The following is an 11903-nucleotide window of genomic DNA, read 5'->3' on the forward strand; positions in this document are numbered from 1 at the left end:
TCTGAGACTTCTCAGCAGGGATGGATGGTTTTTTGAACTGTACCCTGTCAAACCAGGCTAACTTGCTCTGCTTTTTGAGATGCTCTCGGTTTCTGAGCAAAGCTGTTACCGATGGGTAAATCCTCCACAATCAGGCCAGTGCATGGAATCGGTCTTATTTTCAGGAGGTAAGGAGGACAGAAGATCTATCTGAGTCCCTGCACCCTTGCATTCTTGGGCCATTACCGTCATGACTCCAGCTCCCTGCTACAGCCCCAAAGGGAAGGAAGTATGCTTGCAGGAAAAGGAATACTTTAGCACAAGCTTAAGTTCTGGCTACAAATCTCAGTGATCTCATGAACTGGACCAGGCCACGTCTAGCTTGGGCATCTCTGGTCTGAGCCAGTTAGAAGCAGGCCAAGTGGCCTCTATGGCTCCCTTTCCCTAGTTCTGTGATGAGTTTCTAGTCCATCTTGGTCCCACAGAGCTCACCAGAGAATTGGAAAGGAAAGAAGGAGTGCTTACGGAGGTTGAGAGCACCTTTCGGAAGCTAAGAGTAGCTTCATGGGCCTCCTTTCCTTTCCCCCATCCTTCCCTCCATCTCCTTCCTTCCTTCCCTCCTTCCAAAATTTACATTTTAATTCCAGTATAGTTAATCCATTGGCTTTCTAAGGAGAGAGGAAGACCAGGCTTGACTGGGCTTTGGGGCCCCTCATACTCTAGGGACCCTTAGGAGAAGAGAAAGCCTGAAAAAATGACAAATCCAAACACAAGAATCCAGGGCGCCTGGGTAGCTCAGTGGGTTAAAGCCTCTGCCTTCAGCTCAGGTCATGATCTCAGGGTCCTGGGATTGAGCCCTGCATCCAGCTCTCTGCTTGGTGGGGAGCCTGCTTCCCCTTCTCTCTCTGCCTGCCTCTCTGCCTACTTGTGATCTCTGTCAAATAAATAAATAAGATCTTAAAAAAAAAAAAAAAGACAAGAATCCATAAGGAGAAGGTGCCAAACAACCACATCCCCTTTGAACATCTTAGAGCACCATGTTGGAGGCACCCAAGGAGGTCCCTAACTGTCCCTCTAGAGAGAAACAGGAACGATAGGGTCAGGGAGAAGCCCTTTAGCAAATGTTGAATGATTGGGGAGTGAGTAGGCTGAATGAACGCCCTTTCTGGATTAACATCATAATCTAAACTCACTCCAAGAAGTCTAACACAATTTAGAGAAAATTATAATGTGAAGGTTCCTTTAGTTCAGGGCCTGAAATCTATCTTTATTTATACCAGTGGGCTTATTTAGGAAAGTTGTGAAGGCTTATTTAAGCTTGAGAAGAAGTAAGATTCCAACCAGGCAGAATGATCACTTTTGACTGTCTGTGCCTTTTGAGAATGTTTGTATTACCAGAGTCACATGACTGCAGGGTTGAGAGGTTCTTGAAAGATCCTTAGTCCCGCTGTTAGGAAACTATCCTATGGACACATGAACACACGTGCACTGGGATGCATGTGCATCCCAACCTTGCTGGTAACAAAAATAAGAATAAAACCATGGAACCACCAAAATCCATCAACGGGGGTTTAGGAATTATAGTTCGTCTATATATGCAACTGGTAAAGGGGATGAGGGACAGGTGTGTAGGCTGTATCATTGGGTAAATAAAGCAAGTTGCTGAACACTCTGTGTGTGTGTGTGTGCGTGTGTAATGATCTCATTTGTGTGAAAGAGAAGAATATTTTAAATATGCTTATAAATGCTTAGCGCAATTCTAAAAGAACACCGAAGAAACTGGGGACCAATTAAGTTCCTATTTTTACCTTCCAAACTGGGTGTCTTCCTATGAGCTTGTGTTTGGTATCCCTTACACAAGTCACCTGACACCTAAAATTAAATTTCGATTAAAACATACGTTTTAAAAAGTATACCCTGTCTGCAGAAGCTAGCGCCACCAAGAGGTCATCCTGGCTGTCTTTAAACCCTCCCAGTGATGGAGAACTTACTGCCTAGTAACTGTTAGAGGGCATTTTGAACAAGCCCGCAGGTGGTAATCAGTTCCTATTAAGACAAGACCTACGAGGGTGCCTGGGAGGCTCCGTGGGTTAAAGCCTCTGCCTTCAGCTCAGGTCATGATCTCAGGGTCCTGGGATCGAGCCCCGCATCGGGCTCTCTGCTCAGCAGGGAGCCTACTTCCTCCCCCTGTCTCTGCCTGCCTCTCTGCTTGCTTGTGATCTCTGCCTGTCAAATAAATTCTAAAAAATCTTAAAAAAAAAAAAAAAGACAAGACCTAGGGACTGGCTCAGTCTGGACTCTCTCTCGATCACGACTTCTTAAGTTCAAGCCCCACGCTGGTCACAGAGATTCCTTAAAATAAATAAAAATTAAAAAGAGAGAGAGAGAGAGAAAAGACCTAGGTTTCCAGGGGGCTGATCTATCACGCCTGTCTTTAGGGTTCTGGAGCTGGACAGCGTACAATTCCGACAGCTAGTTCTTGTTTTTTTGTTGTTTTTTTTTTTTTTTTCAGCTTAAAAGATTATTTTTTTGAAGATATGAACAGAAACTAATTGGGGGAGGTATGTCCCCTGGCAAGAGCCTTCAAGAGACTAGAGGAACAGAATAAAAGACTTTCCAGGATGTCGTTTTAAGGAGGATATTAAGAGTCTATATCACAAAAGAGCCTTGTTTCCAGAGGAACCCGATCTGTACATGGGGATGGCACACTCAGAGCTAAAGAGCACACATGAATACGAGCACTGTTACACGGCCGGAAAAAGAAATCTTGCTAAATGGCAGGAAGAGAGTGATGGTCTGGACCAGGTCACCTGTGGGGAGTGCCAGGTCAAGGAACCGGGCTTGGTCTGGGTTTTGAGAAGTGGGGAATGTGGTTTGTGCAGGGGTAAGGGCTTTTGGCAAGGAAGGCAATGGCATGAACCGAGATGGGAACCCCCAGGGACAGTGAACACGAGCAGGTGACAGGGCAGGTGGAAGGTGTTGGGGGGACCCCTCTTTCCTTTTAGAGGGTGACGCCCAGGGGGAGAATTATGCCCTACCATGTGCGCCTTCTTGCAGAGGCCCAGTGGTCAGCCCCATGGACTCGCCCAGGGCAGGTCTTTGTGCCTTGGGCTTGTGGGCATACGTTTCATAAAGATCCCCTTTACTGGAGAAGTCTGTGGATGATGGGATTCTGATTTTCTACCACGTGAAACGTGGGAAGTAAAGACAGGGACTCTTTTGGAATATTTTAATTAACTTATTTTATTATTTTTAAAAAATATTTTACTTGTTTATATATCAAAAGTGAAAAAAGCATATGATTCAACACAACTTCAAGAATGTTGGACCCCACACTTGGGTATCCTTATGGGGACTGTGTGTAGCTGTCACTGTCCAGTGCATTAAGAGAAACAAACAAACAAAGAACAAAGATTTTTCACTGAAGAGCATGGGGAGGGGTTGTGGGGGAGGCAGTTAGGGTCCTGTTTGGGTTACATTCATTCATTCAACATCTATGTGCAATTCTTCAACAAACTGGGTCTTCATACCATGCCCCCAGCTCGTTGGCTTTCAGAAAGATTATCTAGCTAGGGTAGTTAAGTCCGAGCTCGTGGTCTCTCTCATTCTCCTCTCTCTCTCTCAATCTCTCTCCCCCTCTCTCACGTGTCCACTGCTCGCACACAGCAGCCGGAAATGACACATCGAAGTGAGTCACCAATGCGGCTGTGAATCACCCTGTAATTGGGGAAAGTTCTGTCCTGTTAGGTCGTGCAGCCCCTTGCTCTCCTGTTCCTAAATATATTGGAAAATTTTGAAAGCACGCTGTCCTCGCTGTAATATCTCTGACCCACCTAATCCTTTTGGTCCCTAAAGTTAGATCATCTTGGCGGGGGTCTTCGCCATCGAGTGGTAGGGCCAGGACGGGAGAGGAACCACGGGGCTCAGGAAGCCACAAGGGGGCAGTGTGGGCCCCGCCACGCTTGCCGCCCAGAGGGGCAGCTAGTCAAGGGGCCAGACTCCTGAGAGGCAAGACACAGACCACCAGGGAACATGAGAAGCAAATTCATAGACTACGTTTTTCTTGAGGGTCCTCTTTCTCTCTCACAAGCACACAAGGACAAGGATGTGATTAAATACCCAAGCACACCCCTGGCATCCCACCCTCCCCACCGGGAGATTAGAGCCAAGAACCAGGCACGCATCTCACTTCTCTTCCTCCATTCCTGCAAAATGAAGTTAGTGGGAAGCAGAAACCTGCTCCTATGAGTAAACAAGTCACCTACACTCCAAAATAATATATGCACACTGTTTCTGGGGAGGGCGATGGCCAGGTCAGGGCGGGTCTCCACCCAGGGCCGCGAGACCCTCCGATCTGGGGCGGCGTAGACCTCGAACAGAAAGGGTGCCTCTCCCACTGGCCTTCTTTGGCCCGCCGCCAGCCTCCTCAGCAGTGGCAGACAGTGCAAGAGTGACAGCTACGTGCCTGGAACACAAATCGTTTCCACCAAGCACACAAAAGCTCCCGCAAGCCTTGGGGTGCCATCCTGCCGGGGTCTCGGCGGGGTCCAGGTCTGCAGACCCAGATGGGCAGAGCAGCTGCGCCAGTGGTTGTCCGAGGTTTACAGTCTGGTGTGGAGACCCAGCTGTGCTTCGGAGGTCTCTCCGGGGGGCTCCACCGTGGAGTTTTACTGAAAGGTCCTCTTCTCCATTCCTGGGAGAGGCTGAGGTCTGGGATGCAGATTCGAAAGATTTACCTTTTTTCGTTTTTTGTTTTGTTTTGTTTTGTTTTTCCCTAAAGGGCAAATGCCTTCTTTTTCTCCAGAAAAATTAATTAAAATATATTTTTTTTCCTTTAGAGTTCCTTCTTCTTGGCTGTATCTCCAGTTCTGTCCCAGATGAGGGCTGCTGTTCTCGTGGTCAGGGTTCCATCACTTGGCCCATGAAAAGAACCGTTCCTGAGGATGGAAGATGCGTGGGAGATGAGAACGGGAAGAAAAGGCCCGGCTCACGCAGCCCCATGTTTATGGATGAACCGAGATGTGAGAACGTGAGTGAGCTGTCAGGAGTCACAGCTGCTGTTGTGACTAAGCTAGGGCTGGGGTCCTGGCACGGTGCTCTGTTGGTGACAGAGCGTTGTCCCTGAATGGAGGAGGTGAACCAGAGCTCTGGATTCTTTGTCTGGAGTCCTCCCGGGGTAGGAGGGAGTGTCTACACCTGTCTAGACTGGTGCCTGAGGCGAGAAGATGGGGTGGGGGCGGGGGGCCGGGCACATCGCGGCCTCGGCTCACCTGTGGGGTTGTGCCGCACCACGAAGAGGAAGGGTCTGTCCATGATGATCTCCTCGGGGGCCATTCGGGCTGAGACGATGATGGCTAAGAGAGAAGGAACAAGGTTCTAGAACAGAGGGACTGGGCGCTGGCGCCTAGACTGATCAGCAGGGATGCCCTGACACCAGCCTTCTGATGGTAGCCCTGGGGGTTGTCTAGGAGGCTTGGCTGTGAGCCTTAACAGTTGAGGGAAGTCCTCAGAGGCCTGGTGGCCTCCAGGAGTTTCGCCGAGACCTGTCAGCTCCTCACAAACAACCATTTATGTAAGCCTTTGTAGAGCGTTTTGGTGAGCAAGTTCCTTAAGCTGACCAGCCACTGGGAGAAGAAGCCAGGCTTCCTTTGCGGGGTGGGGGGGTGTGCTTTTCACCTTCGGGGGACCTCTGGAGCCGTCGGGTCAGGGACTGGGCTCCAAGGCCAAGTGGGCCCAATTTCTAGGCTGAGAAACTCTGTTGGGGTCGGGGCGATGCCCTTGGCATCAGGGCGAGGAGGGGGGTGCCACTCCATGAGGGGAGCCTGGTAGAGCAGGGCCACGGGGTTCGCCCCAGATGTAGGCCCCTCCTGGAAGCCTTGGGCGGAGACCCCCCAGGCCTCACCTGAGCCTGACTCACCTGTAGAGGAGGACGCCACCGTGCCACTCTCGTTCACCTCGATCTTTACTTTCTGCAGCGCCTGGGACACGTACAGTGCCTCTTGATCTGAAACACAAGCGCATCCCAGGGCAGATCAGTTGGGGTTCTCAGAGACACACCCCTTTGTCCCCTTGGGGCCCCACAGTCTGCCAGCGGAAGAAAGCGGAAGGAAAATCTCCTACCTGAAAGACTGGAGAAGTCTGCCTGGTTTGGCCTGAACATGTCAGTCATCCCCAAGTTCTCCAGGGGTCCCCGGAGGTTGACTTCGCTCTCCAGGGAGAACCTGGAAACAGGAGCAGGAAACATCTCAGGCTCGGGCCTCCCCTTGTAGCTTCTCCCAGTCCCTGCCAGTGTAGCCCCCTCCGGGCCTGGCTGGCGGCCCAACAGGATGGGGACAGATGTGAAAGTGGAGGGAGGCTGGTCTTTTCAAATCTGTGTGGAAGGTCTAATAGAAATGAACAATGAATATTGTCTGCCATCTCCCCGCCGCCTCCCGCCTCCTCTGCCGGAACCTGGTCTGTAGACTGTGTTCCGGGGAGCTAATTCTGAAGAGGACTCCAGCTCTGGGGTCCCCCTGCTTCCCATCAGGGCTCTCATTCCCTCTGGGTTTCACTTTATAAGGATGGGGGCGGGGGCGGGGCACGAGCATTCAAACCAGCAAAATTCTCCCCTTTCCCCAAGCCTGGAATTACAGCATCTGGAAATTTGGGGTCAGTGCAGTGGGAGGCTTCCCTACAATTCCGGAATGACCCAGCCTCAGCTTTCTCCACCCTCTGTGCTTCTGCAGAAGGATTTTTAAAATCTCCTTTGTTAGAAGCCAGCTAGAAGCTGCTCGGGCTCCTTTTGTCTCCATTGTTTGGATGTTGACTTGAGCCGAGGGGGGTGGGAAAGGGTCTTTCAAAGGCCGATCTGGCCCCCCACCTCCACCATTTCTCTGGCTCTTCCTTCGGCTGGCTTTGGCCTGGTATGCTGAGGGTGGGCAGGGTGGGGGCACGGTCTAGAAAGACTCCCCGCCGCCCTCCAGTGGAAACAGGAGATGGGAGGATGAGCGGAATCTTAATCAAACCCAGGCCAGAGTGTTTCCCATCAGCTTCCCACACATGTCCCTGCCCTGCAAATGTCACATCTGGGAAACTGGAGGTGGGCCTTTCAGGGAGCCCTGGGGGAGGGGAGGGGGCACATAGAGGGGGTTTGGGGAAGGATTGGCAACGGTGGTGAGAGCAAGAGGTGACTTACTTGGGCAGAACCAGGAGGCGGAGCCGTCTGGTCATATTCCCTTTCCACTGGCTGATGAGCTGGGCATCCAGGATGTTGGTGAGGGCAGAAAGAGGCACGTCTTTTTCATAGGGAGCAGCAATGAACATGCTGAGCGTGTCTCCGTGATAGGGCAGTTCCAGGATGTCGTAATAATGGCCATCGGGGGTAGAAAACTCGGCTGCGAAGACACCGGATTGGCGCACTGATAATGGCTTCTGCTTTTGTTGGTTCTCACCCAGCACTGGGTTTTCAACGAGTTTGGTCTCTTCTGCTCTTTCTGGAAGCCAGCTTTCTACTGGGCTTTGGAGGCTCCCCCAGTCAAAGTTTTTAATCCCCATTTCCCTCCTCTTCTGCTAATTCAGTGTCATCTGGTTACCCTGTCTCCTTTTGGGCTTCTTGGCCTTCACTCCCGTGTCCCCCACACCCAACCACTAATTCATCCTCATTCTTTTCTCCTTCAGCTCAACGTCCATCTGTACAGGCCTTCCCCCTGGAGGATTTGTGAGCCCCCCTTTGTAATCATACTAGAAACATTCGACTGGAGACAGAGATCAGGCGGTCATATGTGGGCTGGAGGGACTTTCTGGATGTCAGCTTTGTCTTGCATGAGCTAAAGCTACATTTGGCTGCTCCCGCTATCCCAACAGCTCCTGCTTGAGGAGTCTTTGGCAAAGCTGGGCTATATTCGGGACTTTCTCCTCCCTGGGAGGGGATCCCCCTGGGGGGATGAGGTATAGTAGTGCTGGGACTTTTGGAAGAAGGTCTTGAACTTACTGTAGTTGAACTTGTTGGTCTGAGCCATCATGGGCACAGAGACGGTGCTGCCATCAGATTTGTGGAAGAGGCGGTGGTGGGTGCCTGACTTGGGGAAGGGGGTCTTCCACTGGCCGTTGAAGTAGAGGGCATTCACCAGCATCAGGCGCGTCAGCTGGTCCACAGTCCCTCTGCCCAGCAGGTCGCCAATCATGCCTGCGAGAAAGCCAGGTAAGCGGTGATGGGGTCAGATAGGTTTCAGTCCTATTAGCAGGTTTCCTTCAGTCCTCAGATTGGATGTGTGTCTTTGAGGCAGACTAGGGGTGTGAGTGAGCAGGGCTAGCTATGTTCCACCTGTTCTGTCTTCCTAGGAGTCTCGGGAGAGCTTCCCGCCCAGCACACGCTCTGCTGCTGGGATCCCATCTGGGATCAGACTCAGAGAGAAGTCTTCCCTAACTTTGGCTTTTCCCTTGCTTTTCTCCCTAAGCTGTAGTCTGGGAGAGCTGTGTTCTTGTGCTCATTACCGTTCTTTTTTTTTTTTTAAGAATTTATTTATTTATTTGACAGAGAGAGATCACAAGTAGACAGAGAGGCAGGCAGAGAGAGAGAGAGAGAGGGAAGCAGTCTCCCTGCTGAGTAGAGAGCCCGATGCGGGACTCAATCCCAGGACCCTGAGATCATGACCTGAGCCGAAGGCAGGGGCTTAACCCACTGAGCCACCCAGGAGTCCCGCTCATGACCGTTCTTATGACATCTCACAGCCCTTTTGAGCACCCTTAGAGGGCCTACTTATGGAAACAGAGATGCTCTGGTTCTTCTCTAAGAACCAGCGCCTGACCCGTCTACAGAGAAGAGCACGCTGGCAAGGAGAGACTGGGCTGCTGGGGATCTGTTTCCTCTGCGGCCCTCAGGCCCAGCCCCCTGTCCCTGCCAGCTCACCTTTTGTGTGTCGCTTCACCCAGTCGTTGACGATGAACCTGGCTCTCTCCACCTCTGAGAAGTCCACCTGCTTGACTGTGGTTCGGAACAGCCTGAAGAAGTAGGGCATGAAGCCGTGAACCAGCTTCAGATCCCGCTGGACGAAGATGGCGTCTGCTGTGCTGATGTCATCCTTGTTCCACGGCCCCATGAGTTCCTTGTATAGCTGGCGGAGGGCAGGTGCCATGCCCTTCTCTGTGCCCGGACAGGACAGAGAGGACACATCAGCTTATGTTAAGCCAAGGGCGCCCCTTTGGGCCAAGTTTCCCCACGAGAGAGGCCCAATCCCGCCCGTCTGAATGGGGCTCTTCTGCTTCCTGGGGACCTCTGGAGGGAATTATCCTTCCAAATCTTAATCTCTTCTTCATCTCCCTCTTCTCCTCAAAAATCTCAGGTCCCCACCCTTTTGTGGGTTCGAATATCTTTCTCTCCTTTTAGGTCATGAACCCTACATTTTTTTCTTATCGGCATAATAGCGATGAGAAGCGTTTCACCCGCACAATTCGATTGAACCCTCACGGCAGCTCTGTGTGGGAGATAATTTTCTTGTCCCTATTTTGCAGATGAGGAAACAGGTCCACAGGGGATGAAGGCCGTGCAGTTAATAAGCCACATCCCCTGACCCGTACTCCCGGTGACCGACTCGGCCCCATGACACAGGGTGTCCAGGGAAATGGGGCACAGGAGGTGACTCGGCTCAGCTGGGGCTGGCCATCCCCCTGCTTCTGGTTGGTGACGCCCCTGTCCTGAGAAGACAGGGTGAGCACCCGCCCGCCCCCCGCTCTGCCCCATCTCTCACCATCAATCTGGAACCGCATGGCCTCTTGGATTTGCTGCCGGGTCTCTCCTGCTGTGGTCAGCTGCAACATGGCCAGGACAGAGGCCACCCCATAGGGGGAGAAAACCATGTTGCGGTCCTTGGAGGCCTGTGCCACCTGCTTAAACACTTTCACTCCGAAGTCTGTGGCCAGTTCCGCTGCCCGAGTCTCGTGGAGGTAGGAGGCCGATGCTTCACCAAAGACAAGGGCCAGGCCCAGGGCAAGGCAGACTGTAGACATCTGCATCCTAGAGCAAGCGGAAAAGAATCTGGTGAGGGGAGAGTTCTGGAAGAGGGGTGGGTGGGGCGGGGAGATGGGCCCCCCTGCCAGGGGCCAGGCTCCCTGTGTTTGCCATGGGCGGGTGATGCGTGAACACAAGGAAGAGACCCTGAGGGCCCGATTCTGAGCCTTTACCCTCCGTCTCAGCCCCACGGAGTCCCAGGTGTGGTTCTCCCTGTGGGACTCCAGCAGCTCCCTAGCAGCACCCTGCAGTGTCTCTCCTTTTGGGGGGGGCGGGGAGGGCAAAAGGCTAAATTATAATACTGCCTTTGATTTGCATAATGTTTTTGATTCTCTTCTAATGTTTTCACCACTATTCATTCATTCAAGTTAGCAGGCATGAAAAGCCCCTTCCCAGATGAGGGCAGGGAGTCCTCATGCAGAAGGACAGAGAATCCAGGCCCTTGTTTCCGGGCGGTGGGGTTGTGGGTCCGGCCCCGCCACCGTACATCAACTCAGATCGGCAGGTTTCCAGTGGAGAGAAAAGAGGAAAAGCGGGGATTGTGGATGGAAGGCATTTCGTGGGAGGCGTTTCGCAATCCGAGGAAGAGACGGAGAGGTATGGTTTTTTTTCTCTCTTACCTGAAGTTCTCAAAGGTGCCTTGTGATTGCTGGTCTGTCCTGCTGCTGCTGCTGCTGCTGACAGTGGCGATTCTGCTGCTGCCAGAGGGGGTGTGGCTCCCCTGACAGTGCTCGTGGCCCCGCAGCCGGACGCAGCTGTGTTCCTCGGCAGCCTGCTACCTCCCTTTATACCACTGTGGGCAGGAAATAGATGAACTCATGGCTAAGCCCCACCCACTTTCTGGATCTGGAAGTCCGGCCAGGCCCCCTCTGCACCTCCCTCTGCCAAACTCGCTGAGGCATGTGTGTGCGTGCTACTGTGTGTGTGTACGTGTGTGAGTGGGGTCAGGAACAACTGAGCAAACCCTACTTGTCTTGGCCCAAGGGCTTCCCTGGACTTGCCCCCCTCTGCCTGTGCCCTTCTCTTTTGAGATGATCTGCTAGCTTGACCCTTGGCAGGGCCAGACGGCCCCAAAGACCCCGTGTTTGCAATGACCTGCACGGGAGAAACAGTTTACATTCCTTCCTTTTCTTTCGGAGAAACGGGTTGCCTCCCTCCTCTTGGCCTCATCCCAGCGGCCAGAGGGCACGGAGCGCGCCATGTGATTGTCTGGGTTTTGATTGTCTAGGACATGAGCACACAGAGGACTCCCTTCCGTCTTTTTTCCTCTTCCCTGCCGGGGGCCCGCCAGCCCGTCGATGATACACAACTGACTCTCCCACGTGTCCAGACTCTCGAGGTGCCCCCTGGGCTCTCTTGTGTGCCAACAGCTGTGTCTGGAGGGGGTTTGAGTGTGCTGGGTGGGGTGATGGAAGGTGAGAGGGACCAGGGGTTAACGGGGTAAAGCCTTGGCAAGGAATTTGGAGCCTGGGGAGAATTACAGCTTATCCTTTCCTAAGAAGCAGACACCCTCAGGTGTCTGGAGCAGCCAGTGAGAGAATCCACTTGTGGCCTTTTGTTTGTGGGGTGCGTCTTTAGGCCACTGGGCTTGGAGGTGGAGGAGTGACCGAACAATCCTAGAGAGGATGGGAGTTGGCCAGAGGCTGGTGTGTGGGACCGATCTCGGGCATCTGGGGGCTTAGTGGGCTCCAGCCACGTGCCCAGGCTGTTGTAGGCAGAGTGGGTGGCTGGGTGGGGAGATGAAGCCCTTGACCTGCCGGTCCACGCACTGTCTTGCTGGGTGTAGGTGGTGGGGTTCAACTGGGAGTATCCATGGAGACATCCGATAGCAGAATCACAGGAAGTGTGAGTGGGTGGAAGTGTCGGGGTATTTGTTTTGGATGTTTTCAGTAAGCAGCTGCCAAGGGTAACCACAGCTGGACGGCTCTCCCCACTTGTA

At 52.7% G+C, this 11903-nt stretch overlaps 1 protein-coding gene across 1 annotated transcript; it reads right to left on the bottom strand.

The window, feature by feature from the left end:
• Nucleotides 1-3204: 3204 nt before the first annotated feature.
• On the bottom strand, nucleotides 3205-10747 carry SERPINE1 (serpin family E member 1). The gene is made up of 9 exons (XM_047714312.1): nucleotides 10585-10747; nucleotides 9705-9970; nucleotides 8867-9100; nucleotides 7949-8143; nucleotides 7154-7352; nucleotides 6100-6200; nucleotides 5897-5983; nucleotides 5250-5333; nucleotides 3205-4916 (listed from the first exon to the last, which is right to left on the bottom strand). Exons 2-9 carry the CDS (start codon nucleotides 9967-9969, stop codon nucleotides 4879-4881), a joined length of 1203 nt encoding a protein of 400 aa, XP_047570268.1. The 5' UTR covers nucleotide 9970; nucleotides 10585-10747; the 3' UTR covers nucleotides 3205-4878.
• Between the last annotated feature and the right edge of the window lie 1156 nt (nucleotides 10748-11903).

Source organism: Lutra lutra, chromosome 18 (assembly GCF_902655055.1).
Source record: "Lutra lutra chromosome 18, mLutLut1.2, whole genome shotgun sequence".
NCBI lineage: Eukaryota > Metazoa > Chordata > Mammalia > Carnivora > Mustelidae > Lutra > Lutra lutra.